We start from the raw sequence: 26,512 nt of genomic DNA, 5'->3' as shown, positions 1-26,512 counted from the left end.
TTTATGCTAGAAGCAAACTGCGAAATTACGAACATGCTTTCTACTCTCTACCCTATGATCGCAGCTTTCTAACACTTAAAAAAGTATCGTCAAAAACACACGCGAGCACAATGTCCTCGTAGCGTTCCGTGACTGCACTTAAATAAATTGTATCATGATGGCGTTATGACTTTACTTGCACGAGGCCATCTTGACGTTACGAGCAGGTAATTGGCATGGCGAGGTCATACCTATAGTGCTGGTTTGCCAAGGTAGTCACGTGTACATGTTCATATTGTAATCCTTAGAGGTCTTCCTGCAAGCAAACGTAATAGCCACGGCAACATAATGCATATAGTACTGGTTATGCATGGTGGCTGCGTGCATTCAACGCTTAGAGGTCTTCGTGCAAGCCAGCCCTGAAGGTCGCTACGTGTATACAGTTATGTGCACGTGACTCTACGAGCGATTTGGACAGTAGAGACAGCCGGTTGGAAAAACACAGACTTTCTCTAATTCACTGACTCGGGAAATTCGCTTGATCACAATTATCAGCATCGGCGGCCACTAGGACGAACTCTCGGGATCTGTTGCACTAGGTCTATAAGAATCATCAAGCAACAAAACGTTTTCAATCTGAGATGCAGTAGTCACGGCACTTTGGCGCTGTCGCAACATTTGACGCCTCTGCGTGAACACTCTCTGCGCCGACCCGAACTCCGGCGAGCGAATGATAGAAAATCCGTAGTTCTTTTCCTTCAGGTACCGTTCTATAAGACATCGGAGATTTGTCAAAGAGATCGGGGTGTATTCTCCCCCTGAATGTTTTTGCACCACTGTAAAGTACTCGGTAAGATACTCGTTGAGCTCTGCAGAAGGTATCGCCTCTAAATTCCGAGACTCGCCGGCCGTCTTCCACAGCCAGCGTTCCAAGTTGCCTACAGCGTTCGTCAAATTCTTAACAATCTGGTGAGTCTTTTGGTCTGCATTGATTCTGGACCGGATGTTATGGTAGGACAGGCGCCGAGGGTAAACTGTCTGCTGTGGGCTCGAATAACCGAATCTAGGCAAGAACCCGTCATCCACCACGCCTGCAAGGGGTAACAACAAAAAGGTGGTGATGAGACTCAGCCAAATACCGTATTTATCCTACAAATTCGCACAAAAAACGAGTATATTAAAGACAAAATAGGTCATGAAATATTACGCTTGGTGCTTTGACTTTCCCGCCAAAATAATACTCTATACATTCCAAACAAACCTCGAAACCTTTTCAAGACCTGTAGAACTCATTGATTCATGTAAAATGAATAACTTAGTCATGATCCAAATCATAAATAAGTAAATGGTCGAAACTGTGGGTAAAATACAGTATAGTCTCCAGTTTCTTTCTTTTTTCTCCACAGTACTGCTGTTTCAATCATTTTCATTCAGACAGAAGGTAAGTCCTAGTTCCGATATGCCTGTGGTTAAATGTACCATAATCATATCGAAGAAAGAAGTCGAAGTAGGTCTAACCAATTTCCCGTTTACTTTTGCCAACCTACAACGAAGGTGTCAACTTTTCATATTTTTGCAATCACAGTTGGAAAGTCCTGGTCAGAAATCACTAAGCCATTTTCCGAAGCAATGTTAACAAAAAACCACCACGAAACAACAGAGTACATGTAGAAAAGGAATTTTGGTCATCTTTATAAGTCGTTATGAGTAACTAGAAGTTTTAAAAGACTCGGTTGATGTTACACACGTTACAGAGATGTATGTTACAATTTGAATACAGTTTTTGAGCAACAGACCACAATATCAAAATCGTCTTACAAATGGTGACCGTGGCAAGGTCTGCCAGCAACCGGCGGATGGTCGTTGCTGTTCCCCAGGCTTTGAACGGCTTCCTCCACCATAATGCTGGCCTCTGTCGTATGAGTGAAGTACTCTTGGGTACGGCGTAAAACACCAATCAAATAAACAAATAAATCATTCAACCGAAACATTTATACATGATTGTATCTCCAATTACACTTCCTTTCATGGTTTGTAGCACGGGTATTAAGTGCAATAAATGAAACGCCAAAATGGAATTCCTGTATATGGAGACAGAGATACTGAACGTTTCGGCCATGCATATTTAATAAGTACTATATTCATCGAGGAAATCAAGATACTGCGCGTGTGTGAAGGCGCTGCTGCGTGTGTTTAAAATTTTACTATAAAAATGATGAGTACAGTAAGGAATTCCAACATACAGTGTATGTCGTCGATCTGTAATAGTTCCTGGACATGTTTTCGTGATCCATGAAATGCTAATCACTTAGACTTCTATAGCTAATCAATGCTTGGATGAGTACCGGGAATAAACACTTGGAACTAAATGTACCACGATCGCGTTTTACTTACAAATGTCCACAAATACATTGTAGACCGTAACGAAATATTTAACCATGGTTCGAAAAAATCTTTCAAGCATGGATTTTATTTAATAACTGAAAAAAAAATGCACAACAAGTAAACAAATAGAATCTTTTACATGGAAGAGACCATTTGAAAGGCAAAACTGTTAGATAACAATTGGTCGAGTAGAGAGACAACTTATTTACATTCTATCTGCAGGACTGTTTCTGGCTTCCGTCAGCCATAAATTTTACCGTGGTCATTTAAACGATATATTCCCGAGAAAGGGTTTAAAATCAGTCGACAGCTTTCGATAGAGTCGGAAAAGGCTGTGGAAGTGCGTAACTTTGATTACAATCCAAACCGTGTCGCATCCTAGTTTTGAAATTTTTGTTCATCGAAATTATGTACGCGTATCACAGTTTGCCATCGATTGCGATAGCTCAGATATATATCGAATTAGGAGAAAAGTATCCAAAATCACCATGCGCAGACAGACACTGAATGTCAATTAATTAAATAAATAATGGCATATTTATTCTGAACATTATCCTCGACACATTTGTGCGGAAGATATACATCTGCTAAAGGGAAGTCACTTGTACATCAAGAACGACAACATTTCACATTGTGACGAACGAAGCTTTCTGCCCACCAGAGCGTAAAATCATGTATAATTTTACTAACTCCTTACTGACAAACTTGTATTATATCTGTGGCAGCATTCTGACTATCAATGCAAAAAAAAACCCCATTGCAAAAGTGCTTCAGTCCCTCGGACTTTATTCCCGCCATTTACGAGATATTTACGCTGTCTTTTCTTATAACGATTATTTTACCTGTAAATCGACAAGTTTCGCAAAAAAATAATGGATCTTAAGAATACACGCATCAAAAGTCCTCATATATATATATGATATATAAACTCTCTCAAAACCAGACACCAATTTAACAAGATCACAAGAAAACGAAATGCTACAAAGTTTGATCACATAAATGGAATAATGGCCGATGATTATGTCCGCGCTACATTCCAACCACACACGTCATAAACACGACGTAAAAATGTTCCAAACGAGCCCTACACTCAGTATAATTTAACGGATCAATTCTGCCCAAACCGATCTAAATCAAAAACATGTCTTACAAATAAGTAAACAAACGAACAAATCAGTTTTGGCCAGAGATGATATTCAGAGAGAACCCAGGAATGGGATACCCTGGAGAACAGCACAAAGACGTCGAAAATGCAGTTAAAACACATAATTTTCTGCTGTAATGAAGTGTTTGTCTGCTACCTCAATGTTTCATCAACATACATGTGACACACTGCGGGAAAGAACAAAGCAGATGTCTTTGTACAGCTTTGTTAGGTACGAGATACAAAGCAGATGTCTTTGTACCGCTTTGTTAATGACCGGAACTAGGAGTTTTAGGAGTTCCAGGTTAGTGTGCGCGCAAGATCCCCTTAAAACCTTCAGCTCAAAAACTGCTAAGATGATGAACTCCGCCCCGACACCTCAAACACTAACCTAAGGTCAGGGAGCCTGATGGTAATGCTCGCGCACACTCCACTTTCCTGATGGCCCATAGACTCGGGCAACTGCACTCGGAGACGAGAGAAACCTTCTGAGGGTAGGGTAGGAATGCCGCTTGAGCCTTGTGAGAGTCTCGCCTGTAACAATTACCAAGATAAGACTGCAACTGCAGCAACAACAGCAGTAGTTTAAAAGCTGCCAGATGTGATATCACGTTAGGCAATACTATAAGTTGACTGTCATTTATAAGTATACGTGTATGTCTATACTAAACGTCAAAATGCTGTCAGATATCAGGCTAAATTCAACCATGTTTACTTCCACACGCATATCTACTATATACAACGCCAACTTGCTGTCAAATATTACACTAAGTAAAACCAAATTGACTTTTACAAATTTGTCAACTATATAAAACGGCAACTTGCTGTGAGATACATATATGATGGTAAATAACTCGATGCTGACGTTTTACCCTATATATCGAGCGCCAATCTGCTGTCAGACAATACGTCAAGCAATACAGTGTTGACTATTTATCCACGTTTACACAATCAAGCGCGAATGTTCTTGAAAAGATAACAAGTTCCAACAAAGGGACAATACTGTGCTAGGCACTATATACATGACAAAAGACAAAAATATGCACTGTGCATTATCTGGAAGAACTCATGCATCCAGATCTTGATCACCACCAAAATGTAATGGACTGGTCCTTCAAGGCCATGTTATGTGCCCATTTTATCCGAAAAGGTGCATGACTTTCTCCATGAAGTTACACACGGAGAAAATATACCAATAAACGGAAACAACCTGTCGTAGATAATTAACTAGACACGTTTTTGCGGGCAACACAATTCCTATATCAACGTGTTCAGTTGAATAATCAGCAATATACTGATCTCAGTGACTGTTAATGCAACGGTAATAACCATGTAAATGTAAACACTGTGTGCAACATCTCCACAGTCGCTGCATGGAAAAGTGCAATTAGTAGGATTGATACAACAGAAAGAAGGGCATCCTCCAAGGAATGCACTTTACACGTTACGAACACTGGCCAATCTTACAAAATAAGCCGCACATGTATGCATCTATACATCAAAAAAAAAGTTCTACATTTTGCATTTGAGATACTTATTCTTCGAGTTTGGCAAGGTTTGTCAATTTATATGTGAATTTTGAATTCTCGGACTCAACTACTGGAAAACAGGTGTATATATCTGCTCTCCTCTTATTATCTATCGTGCAAGTCTTCTGTGGTGTTACACATTCTGGCACATCGTCGAAGCGCTTAATTTGTTAATGATACAATTTGTCAACTAGAACACCCATCACTATAGCAATCGTATACATGTATACAAATTTCCCATAAAGTTCATAAATAACATAAACAGGATGCAAATTCAAATGAAATCATTCTCCAGAAGACATACTCCACTGTCGAACATCACTTACCATATACACACCAGAGGCCACCTTCACAAAGCGGCACACGACATTTTTTATCGTACATTTGTCGTACGATATTTCGTGTGTCACTACTACTGTTCCATATATGTGCAATATCGATCTCTTGCATTTTGATCTCTTCTATTAACTCGTTGTTTCCTGTAACTCAATACTTCAAATCCGACCTTGGAGGGGATAACTCAACGTTTCTACTCTGAGCTAAGGGATAACTCAACCTATGCTTAGGTGAATCAGGAACAAGAACGTAATGTAAATTCGGCGAACAAATCAGTGGATGTCAGATGGAAATTGGCTTTCGTATTCTTTATATTAAATTACAATTCTTGGTATACATGGAGGACAGATTTTAGTGCTAAAAATTTGGCACTTCTAAATCTGAGTTTTCAACCTACACCCCCCAGAGACAGGCATTTGACCTTATATTTCTACCAAATACCAAGAATCGACAATACTGATATGTGCAACGCACGTGTCATTTTCGCCTCCTCAGTCCAAATCTTCATGACATTGTTTTACATGAAGGCATGAAAATGCCCCGAGAGAAATTCCCAATGGGAACTAAGCAGCGAAGAAAGTAACTGTTCATGTGAATGGTTCACGTGAAGCATGAAAATACCTACTATAAAAAAAAAAACATAGCATGAAAGGAAGTAACTAACCACATCATTTCTTTAAGGGTAGGAATTAGGCATGGAAGAAATTAACTGGCACTGACATTGCTTTACATAAAACATAATGATTAATTAAGGTATAATGCAAACACAAAATCCATAGAGGAGAATAACAAAACCACATCAGTTGAAAACTTGATAACATTTATTTCAACACGCTCAGGAACACAACACAGTATAAACTGTATGTGTGTTATTAAAGCAAGATAACAGATGAAATTATCACCCTCCAAAACTGGTCAAAACAAATAATGACCACAAATACCAATAAAGGCTTTACCTTATAACAGTCATGTAACTAGAAGGTTAAGGATCTAATTCAATGCCATTATATAGCCTTTTTTTGTTTTCACTGACACTCACTGGATACAAAAAATGAATAAAATAACAGAAAAACAAACAAGTAACAAAGTTCTTCTCCATGTTTTCTTCCCTTAACAAGCGGCCTCAGTACATTTCATCTACTGTATATGGCTACACAATGAGATGAGTTTATAAAAACATGTAAAATTTTAAGCTATGCTCAGACAGGATATTTTGAAAACAGGACAACAGGATAAAAAAACCACAAGCCAGAAGGTTGATACATGTATTCTACGAATCACACTGACCTGTACATTCTCGTGCAGACACATTCTGCATGTTTGGGGGACTTTTAACAAATACGTAGCCGGTATTTAAGTTATGTACGAAATGCCTCTTAAAGACCTAAGGAATCTTTGGACTAACATCACATCAACAATGTTTCAGAGGTCTCTGTGCAAGATAAGCAACTCTTGGCAATTAAATCAGCAAATTTATCAGCGTTCACAATGAACAGTACTTATCATTATCTAACTTGGTGAAATGAGAATAGATGCTGAAATTTCGGCACGTCAGCTGTTTTCTTGGCCACATTGGGATTTCATCCCAACACCTTTGTTAAATTTGTCCCATTTTGCTACAGGATGGGCAATTCACGCCTGATTCACCTTCCTTCCATATCATCAAGTTATACATGCATTAATTACGTGGGGCTTTACTCTGCATGGAAATGACTGAATTTCTCTCATCATCTTATATGCTTTCACACTCAAATTTACAGCCCTGGTGGTGAGATCTTGGCTTTAAGTGTACATATATAATCTTAGTCTCCTGGCCCAGGGATCAACAAGCAACATTATACTCAAGTAAAAATTTCAATCATTAAACTTGGTTTGTTCCTTTCTGTTATTTTTTCTGAAATTTGTATTACAATAACTTACCCAAAAATTACACTGTTGAGCAATATTTCGATCTTGTTACACAACAAATAAGAATTTTTCAAGTGATTTAAAATTTCGACCAAGCCCAAGATTGTTTTGTGATCCCAGGGCATGAGGTACATTCCAAACATTTTCTAATGGCCACGTGAAGAACTGAAGGTCATTACAGAAATTCATGGTCATGGATTGAGGTCACCAGAACCTTATGTCACTGATGGGGCTCAAGGTTAGTGGAAAAGCCCAAAACAACTGGAGGAGGAGAAAACCATTGCTGACAGATTTTATTTGATTCTAGTGCTGTCACATAAGGTGATAATGTATCTAGAGGCCAGTTTTCAAATCATTTCAGCCCACATGATTGGGCATGACTTCCGACATATAGGGACATCTCACCTTGAATTTGCATCAGTCAGACTGATGAATGAAACACATCCCTAAGAGGAACGGCTCTTTAAGCCTAACAACAACACTTCTTTTTTTTAGCTCAGCTCAGAATTCAAAGCCCTGTGTATGACTAAAATGTGTTTTCCAAACAATACAAACCAAAAACGCAGAAACTAATCTGGGACTCAAATATTGTGCCTTTGTCTGTAACAGTATCGCATCTTCCGTGCTTTCTCCGACAAGAATTTTGACGCATTGTTTCTTTGTCCCGGAAATTCTTTTTCCATGGTCTCCTTGATAGCCTTGATCTTCCTAGGGTCAAGGCGACGCATCCGCATGATAGTCCCATCCTTGAGAACTAAAGATCCATTGCCGAACTCATTAGAGAACACGAGTTCCTCTGTGGTAAAGAACTCATCAATCAGTTTCTTGATGAACAAGGAAGGACTATTCTTCTTTCTGGCAATGATATATCTGTAAAACACAAACATTTATTTATTTCTTTGAGGAAAAAAATTTTGGTTGTTCCTGACATGAATTTATGTAATATTGGCTGGCTAAGTAAAAACACCAGCTGAACTTTACACGTCAGTATTTGGTTTATTTATTCAGCTGTGTTTTTTTAACACTACACTCAAGTTTATTTTCCACTTGATGGTTTGGAATAAGCCACTGACCTCTGGCAAGTTACTGACGAACTTTGCCACATGTGACAAACAGATATGCATTTTATACATTGTATGTATTTATTTATCTGATTGTAGATTAACATATGTATACGACAGTGGTCACTTTTATGAGTGACATAAATCACTGACCTCTGGCAAAATAATGACAAACTGTGCCATATACATGTATGTGATGCACAAATAGGCATATCAATTTTGTGGAAGACATATGAGAGTCTTTGGCAACCCAGGCCTAATCTCTGTGACAGAAAGCTCAGTTTTAAGGCTTACATAATCAGCTTGACTAACAGTGGAGATCGGAGATTCTGAGTCTAAAACTTCTTCCACAGAGCTGGAAAAGTAGATTTTCCAGCCCTGTGGAAGAAGTTTTAGACTTCTAAAAGTAGATTTTCCAGCTGCCAATAAACAACTTGCCTGAAGGTTAGAAATATACAACCGCACGTTATGAAAGCATGCCCCATGACAGCCCTTACTACAGCTGCGACTGTTGCAAGCAAACTGAGCCTACATGTCTGGGATCAAGTGTTTGCATGTATTTTGAGCCCTGACATTATCTGCTATATGTCCATGTACAACACTGATCACAGTTGAGTACACAGGAAATTTATTAACAATGCTAAACTTCTGCCAGGCCTAGGATTGCTTATCTTACACAGTCACCAGTCAGTTTCTGTTTTGTCCTCCCTTTAATAATTTAAATACCTTTCTTTGGGTATTAACAACAGAGGCTCTGTATCATCTCCAATTTTCACATATTCATCTGGATGAAAGGGCCTGTCACAGACAAAAACAGTCATCAGTTTATAGCACCCGATTCTTGATAAATACTGAGTGTATATATTCCTCTTTATAAGGAGCAAGGACTGACACAATAAAGTTGCAGGCTCCAATCCTGCTCTGGCAGTTGGGTCGCCAGCAAGGACTGACATAATAAAGTTGCAGGCTCCAATCCTGCTCTGGCAGTTGGGTCACCAGCAAGGACTGACACAATAAAGTTGCAGGCTCCAATCCTGCTCTGGCAGTTGGGTCGCCAGCAAGGACTGACATAATAAAGTTGCAGGCTCCAATCCTGCTCTGGCGGTTGGGTCACCAGCAAGGACTGACACAATAAAGTTGCAGGCTCCAATCCTGCTCTGGCAGTTGGGTCACCAGCAAGGACTGACACAATAAAGTTGCAGGCTCCAATCCTGCTCTGGCAGTTGGGTCACCAGCAGGGACTGACACAATAAAGTTGCAGGCTCCAATCCTGCTCTGGCAGTTGGGTCACCAGCAAGAAATGACACAATTAAGTTGCAAGCTCCAATCCTGCTCTTGCAGTTGGGTCACCAGCAAGGACTGACATAATAAAGTTGCAGGCTCCAATCCTGCTCTGGCAGTTGGGTCACCAGCAAGGACTGACACAATAAAGTTGCAAGCTCCAATCCTGCTCTGGCAGTTGGGTCGCCAGCAGGGACTGACAGAATAAAGTTGCAGGCTCCAATCCTGCTCTGGCAGTTGGGTCGCCAGCAAGGACAGACACAATAAAGTTGCAAGCTTTAATCCTGCTCTGGCAGTTGGGTCGCCAGCAAAGACTGACACAATAAAGTTGCAGGCTACAATCCTGCTCTGGCAGTTGGGTCGCCAGCAAGGACTGACACAATAAAGTTGCAAGCTCCAATCTTGCTCTGGCAGTTGGATCGCCAGCAAGGACTGACACAATAAAGTTGCAGGCTCCAATCCAGCACATAACAACAGAAATTATGTTTTTTTAAACAGCTTGCAACCAACCTGTTTAAGCAAATATTCCCCTCTTGAGCAATGTATTCCTGTACAAATTTTACAGGTTTTCTTGTCCAAAATCATTGTAACCCTATTAATGGAGCCACATTTTACTCTTCCGCTTTTGCGAAAAAAGGAAAAACTTCTAACCACGTATACTTTACACATTGCAAATTTACTGTACTTCTACTGAAGACTGGCATGTAAAAATGCACATTCAGAAGCATACAGAAGAGCCCTTGGTGCCAAGTTTTTCATAAGAAATTAATCAAATGCGGTACCAGCTTGGCGCCTCCAACTCTGGCTCTACCCTACAGCAAAGTTATTTTGACAGCTATCACAGTTGCCTTCCCCACGTCAGACTACTTAATTTACCCCTGCTTGACCGCTGGGGCCTTAGGAAACTACAGTTTAAAGCCATATTTACAGACACATAACACAACATGTAGCAAAAAAACAAAAACCATGTCTCATGTATCCCATAAGTGGCCCTATAAGATGGGATCAATCAGTAGCAAGAATCAAGTAAACTGCTGAACTTTAGGTGAAATAAAGTACATATACTTGTAAAGAAATGCCATTCAAATTGTGAAGACTCACAAGAATTTGTTGCTGCACTTATGCACCATGTCCTTTCTGACCCTGTCTGAGTGCTCGTACTGTGTTACTCGGCCACGGCCTTCACCATCCTCAGTCACTTTGTACGGTAACGAACTAGACCCATGTGGTAGTGTGTCTTCCCTTAGTGATGGGCCCTTGTGGTCAACAACAGTTTTGGTGTCATGATTTACTGAGCCCAAGATATGTTGGGGTTTTCTGTTATGGTCAGATGAAGTGTTTGTCATAATATCTGTTTCTCTGACAAACAATGTCTGTCATAAAAAAAAAATGAACACATTTGTTAGAACAGATTTACTGAGTGGAACTGAGCATTTTCAAAAATAAATAAATATAAATAAATCAAATGAACCAGTCTTATGAACTAAACATTGTATGCCAATGATAGAAAACAATGTCTAACTCACTAGTGCACATACCCTATTTCTTCTCAAATTTGGGACACCTGGTCTGCTCATTTTAGCCAATAAATATGTAATTCTGAGTATAGGAATATTGAGTTTCTTTTTCCGACATGGTTAAACCATTTAGTGAACAGACTCATGTATTTACTCTTCCAAAAAGCTGGTAAAGAAATGTAACATTCTACTTTCAACTCTACTAGTATCTGTCCAAAATTTTAGAGGAATTACGGTAACTGAGAATTTCAACCACCTGACCGGCTTTTCAAATAGATGAATGACCGGGCAAACAAACTGTCTGTAGTCAGTATAATTTCTGTCAATGTTTTTGTTCTTTCGGGTCACACTGAACATAATACTACTGAAGCATTCTGCTAAACAAAGGATCGAAAAACTGAAAACTGAAAACTGAAAAGGTTTCCAGACCAACCAAACTCAAAATGCCTCCAGCAAGCATGAACTTATACCCCTGTGATAGGTTTCAAAACTCGCTTGTTCCCCTTTGTTTTAAAACAGCACGCTCACAGACTGTTACGTTTTAAGACATAACCCTCAATGATCTGTTTGTTTAATAATTAGGTCGTTCACAAAGATATGAAAACTGATTTTAAACTTTCATTTTTAAAATTAAAGTCACAGGAACTTATATCATCATTTGGGGAGATTGTGTTAAAATTATTAGTACTAACAGAAAAATGTTCTGCCTCAACTAAACTACACAAAAAACACATAAAGAAAATAAAAGATTTATTTATTTATTTATTTATTTGATTGGTATTTTACGCCGTACTCAAGAATATTTCACTTATACGACGGCGGCCAGCATTATGGTGTGTGGAAACCAGGCAGAGCCCGGGGGAAACCCACGACCATCAGCATGTTGCTGGCAGACCTTCCCACGTTCGGCCGGAGAGGAAGCAAGCATGAGATGGACTTGAACTCACAGCGACCGCATTGGAAAATAAGAGTTAGTACAACATGTATTAACAGATAATTTTCTGCCTGAATTAAACCACATGTAAAAGGCAACAATGATGCAATCAATGTAATAAAGAAAATAAAAAAAAAAGAAAAAGCATGTCTGTTTCAGACATGATTGTGGTGAACCAAGAAAATAGCTGAAATTTACTATCATAGCGCAAAAAGGCCGGGGTCCAGGGGCCGCCTAGGCCCCGGAAGGTAGAAAAATCTGCGTGGCTGAAAATGGATTCTGGGACGTTTTTGGCTATTGAAATCAAACTAGAATCCTGTAAAATATGAAGAAAACCAACACTGTTTTCTGACTTACAGATTTTCCCATCTGCTTTGTCCCCACAGAACTCTAATCTTCTGGACAGAGAGAAGAATGCATTTTTGTACCAAAGCCAAAATTTAATACATGTAACAGATTTTTTCTGGTTCAGACATTGTTAGTAGTGTACAGGTCATTTTCAGTCAAATGTTTAGATTGGCATGTTATGGCACAGAATACAACTGTCCAGTTTTTCATTCAATGGCACCATGGTGTTCCACTCTGGCTTTCTTGGCTGCCTTTTGACACAACTCCTTGGCTTTCCTTTTCGTCAAAGTGCTCTGTGCCCTAATGTCCAGCTGTTTCTGTTTTTCTGTGGCAACTGATTTCTTCTCTTCAAGAATGGCCTTATACTGGCTGAATGATCGCTTGACATTCCTCACAAGAGTGTGATCAACCTTATCATGGAGATGGTCCCTCTTCTTGAAATACTCCACAGCAGATTTACCAGAAGCTTTCAAACCACATTTTATGTTTTGTATGGCTTGGTAGGTTTCAATGTTGAGTCTCCCAGATTTGGCATCAATGACGTCATTCATTACATTGAAGGAAGATTCAACCTGGGGTCCATGGAAACAGGACAGAACAGCCTGATATTTAACGGAAAGTTCAAAAAGCTGACCAACAAGCAGAAGATAAGAGTGGGGAGTTACCTCCCTTACTACGTGATCATCTCTGCACAGGTGGAACTGGTAAAGAATAACGGTCCGTCGGCCCTCTACGTCACTCCATTCATTCAAGTCCGCCTCTATTGTCCGACTACAATGGGCTTACTGGAGGACCCCTAAACCTTACTCCACCCTGAATGTTGATAAGGGAACAGAACTTACCAGATAGACTGTAGTTAGACGACCGTAATTTCAGGTTATCTCAGTGAATTTTCTGGCCGATGTGCTGTGCTAGCGCCTTCCATCCGCAACCCCCATAATGCACATCTTTGTGGCACAACTCGCAGAAAGCCAAACCGGCTGATGTTATCTTCCTCATGAATTTTCCCACGTATTCCCCTTCGACCTTCCGTTCAAGCCAATCCCACCTCCAGATGTTTTTCAACCCCTTGTCCACTGTACGCGCATCAAAATCTTTATCTGATCGATCCACGATACTCCGAGACGTTGCCGCCATTTTTGACCGGGCTGGCTCTGCTTCTGCCTTCGAATAATGGTATCTTGTTCCCGATTGGTTGAAACAGTTCGGCTTAATGAAACACACGATCTGACTGGACAATAGACTCCATTCAGATAACATTATAACCTCCGGCAATGCCAGATTTCGGTAGCCATGCATCGGCAAATTGACAGAATCTTCGACTTTATTTTGAGGAAATAAATCGGAACTTTACAAAATGTTACTACACAGAAAAAAAAAAACGGAAAACAGGTAAATTAATCGAAACTGAACAAAGAAAAAGCGGAAAAAAATCATGTCTGCTGTTTAGAAAAGATTATTGTTACTAAACGAGAGCAAATAACCGTTCAACATGTAAAAGAATTCTAAAAATCTTTGTCACAGCTATTAAAAGCCCTTCCACAATGCACATGTAGTTCTGTGTTTGGAAAGAAGTCAGCTTCACTTAAGTTAAGTAGGTGTTAAGAGACCTCGCAGAACAAGCAGTTGTTAGATGAAAAGGTACATACAAATATACTAACATGAGTGACTGCCCTACAACTTGATCACTTCTTTGGTAGCATGCTTATTCATTTGACTTACATGCAAATATACGGAATGATGATTCCGAAAATTTGACCGTAATCTACAGTTTTTGAGCAGTCCATTCATTTAATGAAATGACACACGTAAATATTGATCTCAAACCTTCATCTTGGATCGATTCTACAGAGGATTAGATAACTTATAAATGTGAAAATGTAACACCCCTATACTGCCTATAGTTTATTGCCCAGGAAGTCCAAACTGGTATATTTGCCTTACAAAGCTACATGTAAATACTGGGGTTCAGCAACAACCATTTATATCAAATTTCACATTTTGGTAAGATGCAAGCATAGCAATGATTCCTAACTTCAGTCAGTTCTTTGATTTATTATTACATGTACTACACTTATTACACTGAAACTGTTACATGTAATTAAACATGATTTCCATCACGTTAACAATCATGTTACTGATCCTCAAAATACACGTAATAATACTTCATTTAATTGATATTTACCTATTTCTTCTAATTTTTGGGACACCTGGTCTGCTACTTTCAGCCAATATGTATGTACATGTAACTTTAGCAGGAAAATTTAGTTTCTTTTTTTCCCACATGGTTAGACCATCTAATGAACAAAGAGTAGGTGTACTCATATCTTATTTATTTCAAAAAGCGGGCCTCAATAAATAAACATAATATACTGTTTTCTGCGCTTCTAATATCTGTCCCAAAAATTAGAAGAATTAGGGTAAAACTGAAATATAACCCTATGGTTCCGAGTACATAAAGCAGATACATTTACATGGAAGGGTTAGTTCTACACTGATGGTGAAAGACACCAATTTGACTGTTGAAATGTAAGCGTGGGAACAATTATCCATTCAGTACTAACTTACACAAGAGTCAAGGGAATCTGTTCTAGACACGAGCTTATATGTACCATCATCACCTGAAAGATAGAAAATCTAGATTACCAGAAACTATAAATTCAGTATAAAATGGTTCATGTCTACATTTTTGATGTACAAGGTTAGAAGATAACTTACCATGGCCTTCCGAGACGTCTGACACAGATAAACGCTCCAGCGTGGTTTGCGAAATCTGTCAGCCAACAGGTGATCTTGGGAAAAGTCTAGGAAGATAGGAACTGTTGGCTACCTTGTTCCGATGTCCAGTGCATGATAAACAGATGCTGTATTTGTGACACAAGTTTTATGTCGTTCCACGTTACACATGTATCACTTCCAGGGTACATGTTAATGGCGAATGTTCAGCTCACAGCGATCGTATTGGTGAGAGGCTCCTTGGTCATTGTGCCGCGCTGGCAAACTAACCATCTTGGCCATAGAGGCCTCTGAAGCTTTAGGTATAAAGGAGTTTCATCAGGTACCTGACAGTGGTTTAGTTTGAGCAATCAGGTTTGCTGCATCTATAAACCTGACTGCTGTTGCTAAAGTGAAAAACTGTCTTCGACATTACATGCTTCAAGCCTACATACAAATGTATATATCACTTTACATAGAGCGTATATATATAGAGTCTATCACAAGGTAAAGTACACGTAAGCCTGGTGATGAGTTCTAAGTTCCAATACAGGGACAATCCTCAGTACATGTAAAAGCTCCCCCAGGCTCTGCCAGGTTTCCACCCACCATAATGCTGACCTCCATTGTATAAGTGAAACATTCTTGAGTACGGCGTAAAACACCAATCGAATAAATAAATAAAATACATATAAATACAAAATATAACCATATATGCCCAGCCCGGAAATGGTGAAGAACTGTTCAAAATATTCCTAAACCCAGATCCACAGGTTAACACCAAAAATGTAATTGATTCATACTTGGTCACGAAATTTGATCCAAGTCAGTCCTTGGCCTTTTTCGTAAAGTTGCTGACAGACACGATTGGCAGACAGGCAAATGAACGCCAACAAAAACACAACCGCTTTGGGAGAGGAAATTATCATTTAGGCTACACCTGTTTTTACACCTGTTTTGTTGAAGGGTCTTCATGGACATTGCATTGGTTCAGTTTTATAAAACTGTCGCCCGATAAAGGAAAAAAATTGCTACAGGCAAGGTAAGACTGCACGAAAACATATGATATATGAATACAGCTGGCCTCATTGAGGTGCTTGTCCGCTTGCTTGGGGGTTATTAACCAATTTCAAATTCATTTTACCCATTCTATGACTTTTCTTGTAAACCCACAGACACATATACAACAGTGTCCTGCACCCACATGTTAATTTCAGACTGAGACTGTACTAAACATGCAAAATTTAACACAAATCTCAAACCAGGTGAGGAGCAAATTATTGATGAGTGAGTTTATAGTGGAAAATGCCATGCTCTTTATGCTCGCCTTAATAGGATTACTGAAGCATGTGATTGAGTTACTACACTGAAAATAGGCTTAAAAAAGAAGGCATACTATCGGATCTCAATAAATATGTACCCGTGAATAAATTAAAAGACCGCAAATACTGACTGAGTTTCCATACTGCTATACTCCGTGTTGTCTTAAAGCTCTGGAGTTGCCCATGCCTGAATATGGTTTTGCTCCAAAAAAGTGAATTTTTGCTGGAAAATTCACATAATCAAATAATAATATTAATTTTTGTGCTGAAACAGTTTTATTCATAGAATATCATCCTCCAGGCACCTTCCGACCAAACCTCAAAACACTTCTCTAAGATCAATACAGCTCTCAGATCCAGGAAAAATGTACAACTTCCATGTAGTGATGTTCGGGCATTTACTATACATAACATGTAACATAAACATGCATTTTTATATGTGCAATTTGCACACAGAAGAAAATTCTGATTACACAGACAACTAACAAATATTTTCAACAGATAGTCTCTAAGTTTTATTGGTCTGCAAGCAACCTGTGTATGGTTATGCAGGCCTCGTCGTTTGAAAATCCCAGGAGTGCTATTTTCAGTCCTCCTTATTTCAGCAAGGAGTGTGAAAAGCTCTCCTGGAAATAGTCCTCATAAATTACTTCAGGAGAGCTATTTCATAAAATATACAAAAACTGAAAATCTATATAAACATGGCTGCCATAGTTTTGGTAAGTTAAATGGCTTTGACCTGGACTATTTTACTGAGGGCCTGCATGGTCATGGGTGGATAACAGGTGTCTTAATGAGGGTAAATTCAATACCAGAAGACAGCACAAGTCAGAAGTGTCATTGTCAGAAGTGTCATTGAATGCTGTGAAAAAAAAAAATAATAATAAAAAAAATAACAGCATATAATTCCAAAAGATATGAGAAGTCATCATTGTTGCCCAATAAAGATGTAATTAGCTGCTGAAAGCATGTGTTTTGTGTTCGTTTTTTCTTCAGGATTAATTGTAATTTGCAGTGTTGGGTTAAATTAATTCATTGATGATGAACTCCTATTATAGTCCTAGTTTAAATATTGATGTCTCGACAGGGAAGGGGTATAGGAATCAATATGGTTCTGAGAAAAAATGTGTAATAATTCTAACAATTGATCAGTTTCAAATTGAATGGAAACTTTGATACTACCTGCATGGCTAAGTTTCAACAAAATTTTAAGATCTTGTACTTAATGCAAAGCGGCAAAATTTGATCAACTTTATTTACTTGAAAATATAGACCAATCACAGTAAAATTGCACCAACTACATTAGAAGTTGCATATACTTGCCTATATAATTGTATGATACCAGCCTTGCCTAAATGAAACTGGATCCTCCTTTAATTTTGTACCAAAAGATTTGGCCCCAAGGTAATAAAATGCCTAAATTTCTGTACTGATACTACAAAAATGTACATATGACATACTTCACAGTATAACAGACGGAAAACACTGGCCCCATGAGGTTTGATATATCCAAGTTCTACTGTAACTTAATATTATGGTATGGAATCTGGTCTCAGACTGCAATTTTAGATTTTGGTGCAATTTTATAATTCTTATTTTAAGTAAACTCGACCAAATACATGGACAATAAGTCAGCATTTTAATTTTGAAACAGCAAATCACAAAACAATTAAAAAAAAATGAATGACATGAATCAATGTTCACTGTTCACCAGCTTGGACGGATATGAATCAATGTTCATTGTTCATTCTATGACTCTATATCACAGTCCATGTACTCAGAAGAAGAGTCAGAGTCTGATAAATGAACAACACTCCCAGGTAAGTTCACAACGGAGTGAGTCTCAGAGCCTTGGATTTCTGTCTCAGTATCACAATCAACCTTGCTTTTACCAGAAATTAGCTGAACACCATTAGCTTTCTGTATTTCCACACTCGTTCGGAATGATGACATTGGTTGTCCTCTGGCTGCTAACAAGTAAGCAGTTCTAATCAGCTTTCTGAAAAAGAAATAAAGAATGATGATTAACCAGTGAACACCTCATTAATTTTCACATGACAGATAAATAACCTGTATCATTGAATACTCAATGCTTTCAGAAACAGACAATGTACAATACATGCAGTTTGTTTTATAAATTATACACATGGAGCCATTTGAGGGCTGAGCAACATTGAAAACTGCATGCCTGTGTTTAAAAAAAATAACAAATAAAAAAAAAAAATTAAAAAAAAATAAAAATTAATCACCTGTAGGCATCTTTTGCTGCATTGTTGATTGAAGTGTCAATTTTCGGCTGTGTACTAGTGACAGTAGTCTTAGAAGCCACCGGGCCCGGTCTCTGGTTACTCTCACTCTGATAAGTTTCATCTCCAAAGCGTTTCTGACCAGTCTTCAGTGCCTGACCTAAAGCAGTCTCAGCCAACTGTTCAAGTTCGACACCCATATGATGCACTTTAGATTCAAGGTGCCGCATGACGGTGTGTTTTGTAATAAAGCTGGTTCCCGTTGTATACTTCATGAAGTCAGCGACAGCTCTTCCATGGAGCTTGGGTACCAACTGCGCCTCGTGAGCAGCGCAGGTTTTGCACCACACCTCAGTCACTTGCGTCAGTCCATCCTCGCTACTCGTTTTGTAGCCTATCACATTTCCTGTTGGCCATGCAAGGAAGGTTTTTAGCTTCACGGAAGACATCCTGTTGAAGACTAGAGCGTGAATGTTCTGTACGGTGCACTTAACCAGTACACATGCCGTTCCCTTTCGCCTTGCAGAGGCAACGATTGTCACCTTCAACACAGAAGAGTTTGCCTAAAGTTACCTCCCCTGTCACGGCGGCTGGCGTGCGATTTATAGAGCTCCCCAAAATGAGTTTAGGTGCGCGTAGGAGCGCGAGCGCGATCGCGCTCCTTATATTTCAAGGCCTGGTTATGGGTTTTCCCTGGGCTGTGCCCGGTTTCCTCTCACCATACTGCTGGCTGCTGCCGTATAAGTGAAATATTCTTGAGTACAACGTAAAACACCAATCAAATAAATAAGTTTTATTCAAGATAGTTAACTTCTCAAACAAAAACTGCTTTCTAAATGTGTTTGTTTATTTTTTTCTTTCATGCTTTGTCCAAACCATATTGTTCTTGACAATAATATATACGTACATGTATTCTTTCTAATGTTTAAAGATTTTCATATTTCATTCTGGACTGAACCTTTTTTCACTCACAGTTTCAACTGTTTAATACATTCTGTGTACATGGATTAAGATTCATTTTGTGAACACTGATTCAGATTCATCCCCTATACACTGATTCAGATTCATTCTCTGTACACTGATTCAGATTCATTCTCTGTACACTGATTCAGATTCATTCTCTGTACACTGATTCAGATTCATTCTCTGTACACTGATTCAGATTCATTCCCTATACACTGATTCAGATTCATTCTCTGTACACTGATTCAGATTCATTCTCTGTACACTGATTCAGATTCATTCTCTGTACACTGATTCAGATTCATTCTCTGTACACTGATTCAGATTCATTCCCTATACACTGATTCAGATTCATTCTCTGTACACTGATTCAGATTCATTCTCTGTACACTGATTCAGATTCATTCTCTGTACACTGATTCAGATTCATTCCCTATACACTGATTCAGATTCATTCTCTGTACACTGATTCAGATTCATTCTCTGTACACTGATTCAGATTCATTCTCTGTACACTGATTCAGATTCATTCCCTATACACTGATTCAGATTCATTCTCTGTACACTGATTCAGATTCATTCTCTGTACACTGATTCAGAATCATTCCCTATACACTGATTCAGATTCATTCTCTGTACACTGATACAGATTCATTCTCTGTACACTGATTCAGATTCATTCTCTGTACACTGATTCAGATTCATTCTCTGTACACTGATTCAGATTCATTCTGTGTACACTGATTCAGATTCATTCTGTGTACACTGATTCAGATTCATTCCCTATACACTGATTCAGATTCATTCTTTGTACACTGATTCAGATTCATTCTCTGTACATGCAATTGTAGCAGGAATATTTAGCTTGTTTATTTTCACAGGGTTAGTCCATCAAGAATTACACAAAAATGTATTTATTCATTTATTTGATTGGTGTTTTACGATGTACTCAAGAATATTTCACTTATACGACGGCGGCCAGCATTAAGCCTGTTGGGTGCGCAAGCCTGCGGGGTGTGCAAACGATCGCTCACCTCATATCACAAGGCCTACATGTATACACTGTATATCTGAAAATTACGCATGTGTGAGGTGGATGCAAGCCATTGCTCACCTCATATCGCGAAGCCTACATACATGTATTAACTCATTCATAGGTCTTCCACTCATCCGAGTCACTGGATGTACTTTGAAAGCATTTCACAGGAAATATACATGAACATCCAGCTGTGATAAATATCCCACAGCAGAATAGCATATAACACTGATTTGAGTTACTTAAATAATACCTAACTAAAAAACAACAAACAGACATGAAGCAACATGACAGAAGCTATAAAACTAAAAAGCAAAGCTTATATAATTATTTCCGTCTGCAGGGAGTGTGAGCTAAAAACCTGCTCTTTAACCTCGAGCCAAGCTTTAGCATGCTTTACATGTAACTTAAGAGCCAAAGTTACATGTATAAACATCTTTATTTACAACTGCAGACCTCTTCTTTCTACATGTACATGCCTTATTAATTGTTCAGTCTCAACCTGTATCCTTGCTACATGTACTATAGGCTGATGTCAGACCTTCCCACATACGAACGGAGACCAAGCCAGCATGGGCTGTACTTGAACTCACAGTAATCACATTGGCACTTTGCGCTGTGCTACCATGCTAATCACTGGGCCACACAGACCCCCTTTTAACCATTAATCGCAGGGTATATCAGTGCTTAACTAAACTACATGTACATTTACTACCAGTGTTTTAACCCCCCCCCCTGGTAAATGCACAATGTAAAAGGTTGATTTCAACCCACAGTACAGGACCTTGTCTGACAGACATACACATATGTCCATATTTCTCACTGATACAAACGTGTACGTGTTTACATGTGTACACTGTTACAGATAACATACATGTACAGCTGCATAAGAGATATCAGATTACTGGTGATATCCCCACAGCTAATTACTGCAGATACATTTACACGAAGGGTTGTTCAAGAACAGTGCCTTGAGATGTACAAGGGCCCGCAACTCTGTTGACAATGGGTGTATGTAAATGGCTTGGGTTTTACATTATACTTGTACACTGTAATTCTCAGGATGTTCAAAAAGGGCGAGTAGCGGGCTGCAGCAGGTGTCTTCTGCCGTCCCCGTAGCCGCCTACTTGGAATGTTCTTACTATTTAAATCAATAGTTACTTTCAATTCAGCCGCCTACTTTTGAACTTTGACCTCCTTCACCAATTCTAAATGAAAACCCTGAATTCTCCAGTCATAGGACAACGTGGAGTCATAATTACTGTTTCTTCTTGTGGCAGCGCGAGTTCATGCCGCCAAAGTGCAGCCACCACTGAAAAATCACAACGCAGGTGCCAGACAAGACAACCAACCTGGTTACATTATGCTGACGTGGTTGTGATGATGTTTCCCCACCCTCCAATTAATTACTGAAACATGTAAACACATAAAAAAAGGCTGCGCTCACCTGTAGAGACATGACTAGATGCAGAGTTATCTCCCCTGGTTGTTGATGGCATTACGTCAGAGGACGTTGAGGGCAAATGTACTGAGCTGTTGTTTTGAGCATTGTCAGCATGACCTGAGGCTGTTGAGTCCGTATATGTGCATGTAGGAATGGTACTGTTATTGTCCCCACCCCTGTCCTCCGCATCACCACCCCCAATAATTGACATGAGGCTCTCATGCACAGGTTCTAACACAGCTCCAGACAAACGATCGACACTTGTCCCATAGGGGTCTGTTCGTCTGATTTTGTTTGAGGATGAAGGGGAGGGGAATAGACGAGAATCGCCACCTGTTACTGTTCTCTTACGCGAGGCGTTTGTGTGAATCACACCGACAGGGTGCACCTCTTGTACATCTGCATTTTCCTGCTTAATCATCACCATCTCTGGAGACAGTCTGTCGGAAACAACGACAGGTGAAGTCTGCTTGTCCCAGGATATCTCCACCTTCTGATGCGATCCACTACGGTGTCTTTGATCAAGTCTGGGTATATCATGAATCTCTTGGGTTCTCTCCCTTGAGCTGCAATTAGAAGGCGGTGGTCTAAACCCTCTTAGCCAGGTGGGGTTTGGATTCTCTCCCGAGCAGTCTAGAAAAATAATTGAATGAATGAATGGCTAAGTGAACAACTGAATGAATCAAATGAATTTTCAGAGCAAATAAAAATCATTTTTTTGACTGATTGGGGTTTTAAACTACACTCAAGACAACATACGTGGATATGTTTATAGGTACTCTCCTTAAGCAGAGGACTGTAGCCATAAGTCTACTCAACCTCTGCAGAAAAGCCGGCACATCTCGCATATGGTGATGAAACATAGCTATTTAACATAATCCTGGTCAACCAATGGAAACGACTCTACTATCTCCTGGCGGGAAGTCGTAAACAGTAAATGACAGTTGACTTGTTGCTGTAGTAACTGTTGGTATAAGGTTACCGTTGTCAGCGCCTGGAAGCATAATTGTTTCTCTGCTCCAGTCTTCCGGCACACAAAAACATCTTTATCCTGTATAACTGCTTGCAGACACTGTCTCTGATATGTGCGCAGCTCCTTTATCCTGAATTTCTGACAAACATGGGCCTCGGCTTCTCTGCTAATTTCCTTGCATTCGTGTTCTTCAGCTGACATCTTACTTAAATTACCAGTTCTTTCTTTATGATGAATATTAATAAGACACACCCCCCACTTCAACCAATGAAAGTTTGTAGTCTTCCGCGAAGGCTGTTTTTCTCGTACGGAGCATTCATTGGCTAACACTGATTACATCACTGACCACTTGTGTATGAATGTGATAGGTATTTCGACAGGCCGAAGACCAGTAGGTTAGGAGTCTGGTTTAGAGAGACTAGTTTATAGGGGGAGGAAACCTTTACCCTTCAAGTCAGGTATTAGATATAAACTTCATGGTCTATTAAGCCTGCAGCTGAACCAAAAACAATCTGATTCACATATGTGTACTCATGCGAATGTCATGGGCCTGTTGCTTGCAATGAACATTTTATTACATTTCACATGTATTTTATTATTTACTTTAAATTGTTCAATTATTTCACTTCATTTTATTATTTATTTATTAGATTGCTGTTCAGTGCTGTATTATTCATTTGATCACTATGCAACACCACATTATTTATTCATCTGATCGCTGTTCAACACCATATTCAAGAATTTTTCTCGTATATAATTTGTTTTCAAGTTTTCTTCATGTAGTATCCGGAGAAAACCACCAACCTTCAGCAAGTCATTTGTCTTGTACACATGTATGACATATGAGACTTGCAAGCAATTTTAGTGGCAGAAAGCAATCTGGCCTTCAGCAAACATTTAATGCGAACGGCCAAACAAGCACAAGAACCCGCTATGTCAGGTGTCAAAAAAATAATTACAAGTGTTGTGTAAAACACTATACCACACAAGAGCTAATCTATGAATCTCACCTAAAGATATGTAACCTTTGGACTTGTACTCTGCTATTCTCAAATCCACCCATATTGCAAACTGTGATAAGATGTCTGGCTCACTGCAGAGTTCTCCGATAATACAGGCAAATTTATTCTGCACTCTCTCCAGCGTAACTCCCATAATTTCGCTTTGATATCGTCCTCTAGATACTCACAATTTTCATCTGGGAAGTCTGTAAAAGGATAAAATTAGCGTACACATACATGTATGTCAATAACAATGTATCGTGAATGTAAATTATGAAAGAATGTGATGCTGGCATAGGCCTACCATTGAAGGAATATTAATTTTTGAAAGGATTAAAGGCCTTTGTCAAGAATTTTAAAATATATAAAATTCGTAATTTTATTAGAGGGTTCATCACGTTACTACAAGACAGGGGATGGTCTAAATTTTCTAGGAATTGTGATGTTATTTTCGCTGTTTACATCATGTGGTATAGGTTATGACAGACTGAATGAATATAAGAAATACAAAATATGGAGGTGAATGTACATCTAGAGAAACATTTAACTCTGTTGATTTCATAATTTTGTAGTGATGCCATGGCTGATCCAAGTCAATCATCAGAACATGCTTTGATCACGTGGGTGAAAACAAAGGTAATTTAACTCAGGTGTAAAAGGCTTTAAAGAAGATTTAGCATAAATTAAAATATGAATAATAGGCCTATAGCTTTCAGTTAAGAAATTCTTCCTGAAAGAGTAATTAGTATGTTTTTATCTTCAGATATGATAGTTTCGATGTCTTGTAGTACTTCAAACTGCAGGAATCAGCAAAAATCAACATTTTAAACTCCATGCTATGCATCATCTCCTGCTCCTTGGGAGCACCCGGGTGCTCAAAACTATGAATTTATAGGTACTGTGAGGAACCTTTACGATGGACGCTACTGACAGTAGGTCGACTGAACTCAAGGCAGAATTCACAACAACAACAACACTCACACAAGCTTGTGACACCTCCGTGTACACTAATAAAAATAAAGAAATCAATTAAGAAATACCTTGGGAGTGCTACATCAGCTGTAGGTGACGTGCATTTACCCGCCAAAACTTCAGATTCAGTCGGGAATTACCCTCAAGAACTCCACGTTTTGTTTTTTCTCCAGGGAATACTAAATGTGCCTCACAATTTATTCTGAAGAGTTACCCGGTGAAGGGATATAATCATTTCCTGGACGTGCAAAAATTTATGCTGGATCATGCATGTGTCTTCAGAGCTGTGCTGACCATAGAATAAGATCAGAATTTATTTATTTATTTATCTATCTCAGATCACGTCTCAGTTTCCACTAAGATGACCAAACTAAAGGAAAATTCCATCCACCCTGGAGACAGTTCTATAGCCTGTCGTAAGTTTTCTGGGACACTGGGTGTTTTCTGAATGGGTTTTTTTTTTTTGGTGCTATTTTCTGGAGTACACACGAGTGATTATGCAATTGTTTCCTCAGTGGGACATTGTATGTTTTCTGAATAGCTTTGAGATTTCTATTCTGGGTGTAGCAAATTTTATTGGTTTCGTTGCTTTTTTTCTGGGATACTGTTAAATTTAACAGAAAATCTGCTGCATAAGTCACGATGAAAAGCGTTCATTTTTTTGAGCAGATCATTCCGTTAAATGTACAGAACACTTGCTGTATTACTTCAACATAAATATTGTGATAAAGTAACTGGATGCTATGTTGAATATAACACGGTTTCGGCACATTGTCATAAAAACAATACATCCAATCATGGGCTTAGGCAAGGGACTTCTGTTAAAGTGAAACACAGCACCTGACTGATGTTTATGTTCACTGAAAGACTACCATTCGAAGTATATTAAACCGGCATTCAATTTTTTTTTTTTTAGATTTTTTTCAACTCAGTAAAACTTCGTCTTGTCACAGCCTCAGTGCGTCTCCGTTATCGACAGGAAAGTGACGTCACGCTTGCTGCAAGTAGCTCTCTAACGTCGAAGACCTAGAGAATGCACCTCGGCTTAAACACGGCGTTTCAATGATTTTACTGGATTTTATAAAACAAAACAGAAAAGGCATTCCTTATATGCGAGAAAGACAAAAGGCCAGCAGCTGTCATTATAGGCTTCCACATGGACAACTTCACTAAGAAAACCGGGTCGAACCATACCTTATTTTACCTTTATTTTCTCACAACAGTATTCTAGCCTCTTAAACTTTCGAGCCGGAAAAGAGAGAATGTTGGGTATGTATATTGGTATATATGTGTACAGCGCGGACCTGATGGAAAGCACTTTGTTCAATGCTTCGTTTATTTCATTGGCTGTTAATTCTGTGTTTAAGAATAGTTGAATCCACCTGGAACGTATATAAGCCGTGTTTTCTGTGCAGAGG

The 26,512-nt window shown here is 39.0% G+C and overlaps 1 protein-coding gene across 2 annotated transcripts; it reads right to left on the bottom strand.

The window, feature by feature from the left end:
• Positions 1–25,279, bottom strand: LOC135463668 (uncharacterized). 2 transcript variants are annotated; one of them, XM_064741048.1, is made up of 7 exons: positions 25,163–25,279; positions 24,132–24,328; positions 22,152–22,781; positions 14,991–15,043; positions 10,725–10,996; positions 3,900–4,042; positions 1–1,070 (listed from the first exon to the last, which is right to left on the bottom strand). In XM_064741048.1, exons 2-7 carry the CDS (start codon positions 24,274–24,276, stop codon positions 547–549), a joined length of 1,767 nt encoding a protein of 588 aa, XP_064597118.1. In that variant the 5' UTR covers positions 24,277–24,328; positions 25,163–25,279; the 3' UTR covers positions 1–546. The 2 variants fall into 2 exon arrangements, with proteins under 2 accessions (XP_064597118.1, XP_064597119.1); XM_064741049.1 differs by lacking the exons at positions 1–1,070; positions 3,900–4,042 and adding exons at positions 6,212–8,151; positions 9,069–9,140.
• Between the last annotated feature and the right edge of the window lie 1,233 nt (positions 25,280–26,512).

The sequence above is a fragment of the Liolophura sinensis genome, chromosome 3 (genome assembly GCF_032854445.1).
Source record: "Liolophura sinensis isolate JHLJ2023 chromosome 3, CUHK_Ljap_v2, whole genome shotgun sequence".
Lineage (NCBI taxonomy): Eukaryota > Metazoa > Mollusca > Polyplacophora > Chitonida > Chitonidae > Liolophura > Liolophura sinensis.
Note: the sequence above shows the minus strand (reverse complement) of the source record. Positions and strands in the feature narration are given on the sequence as shown.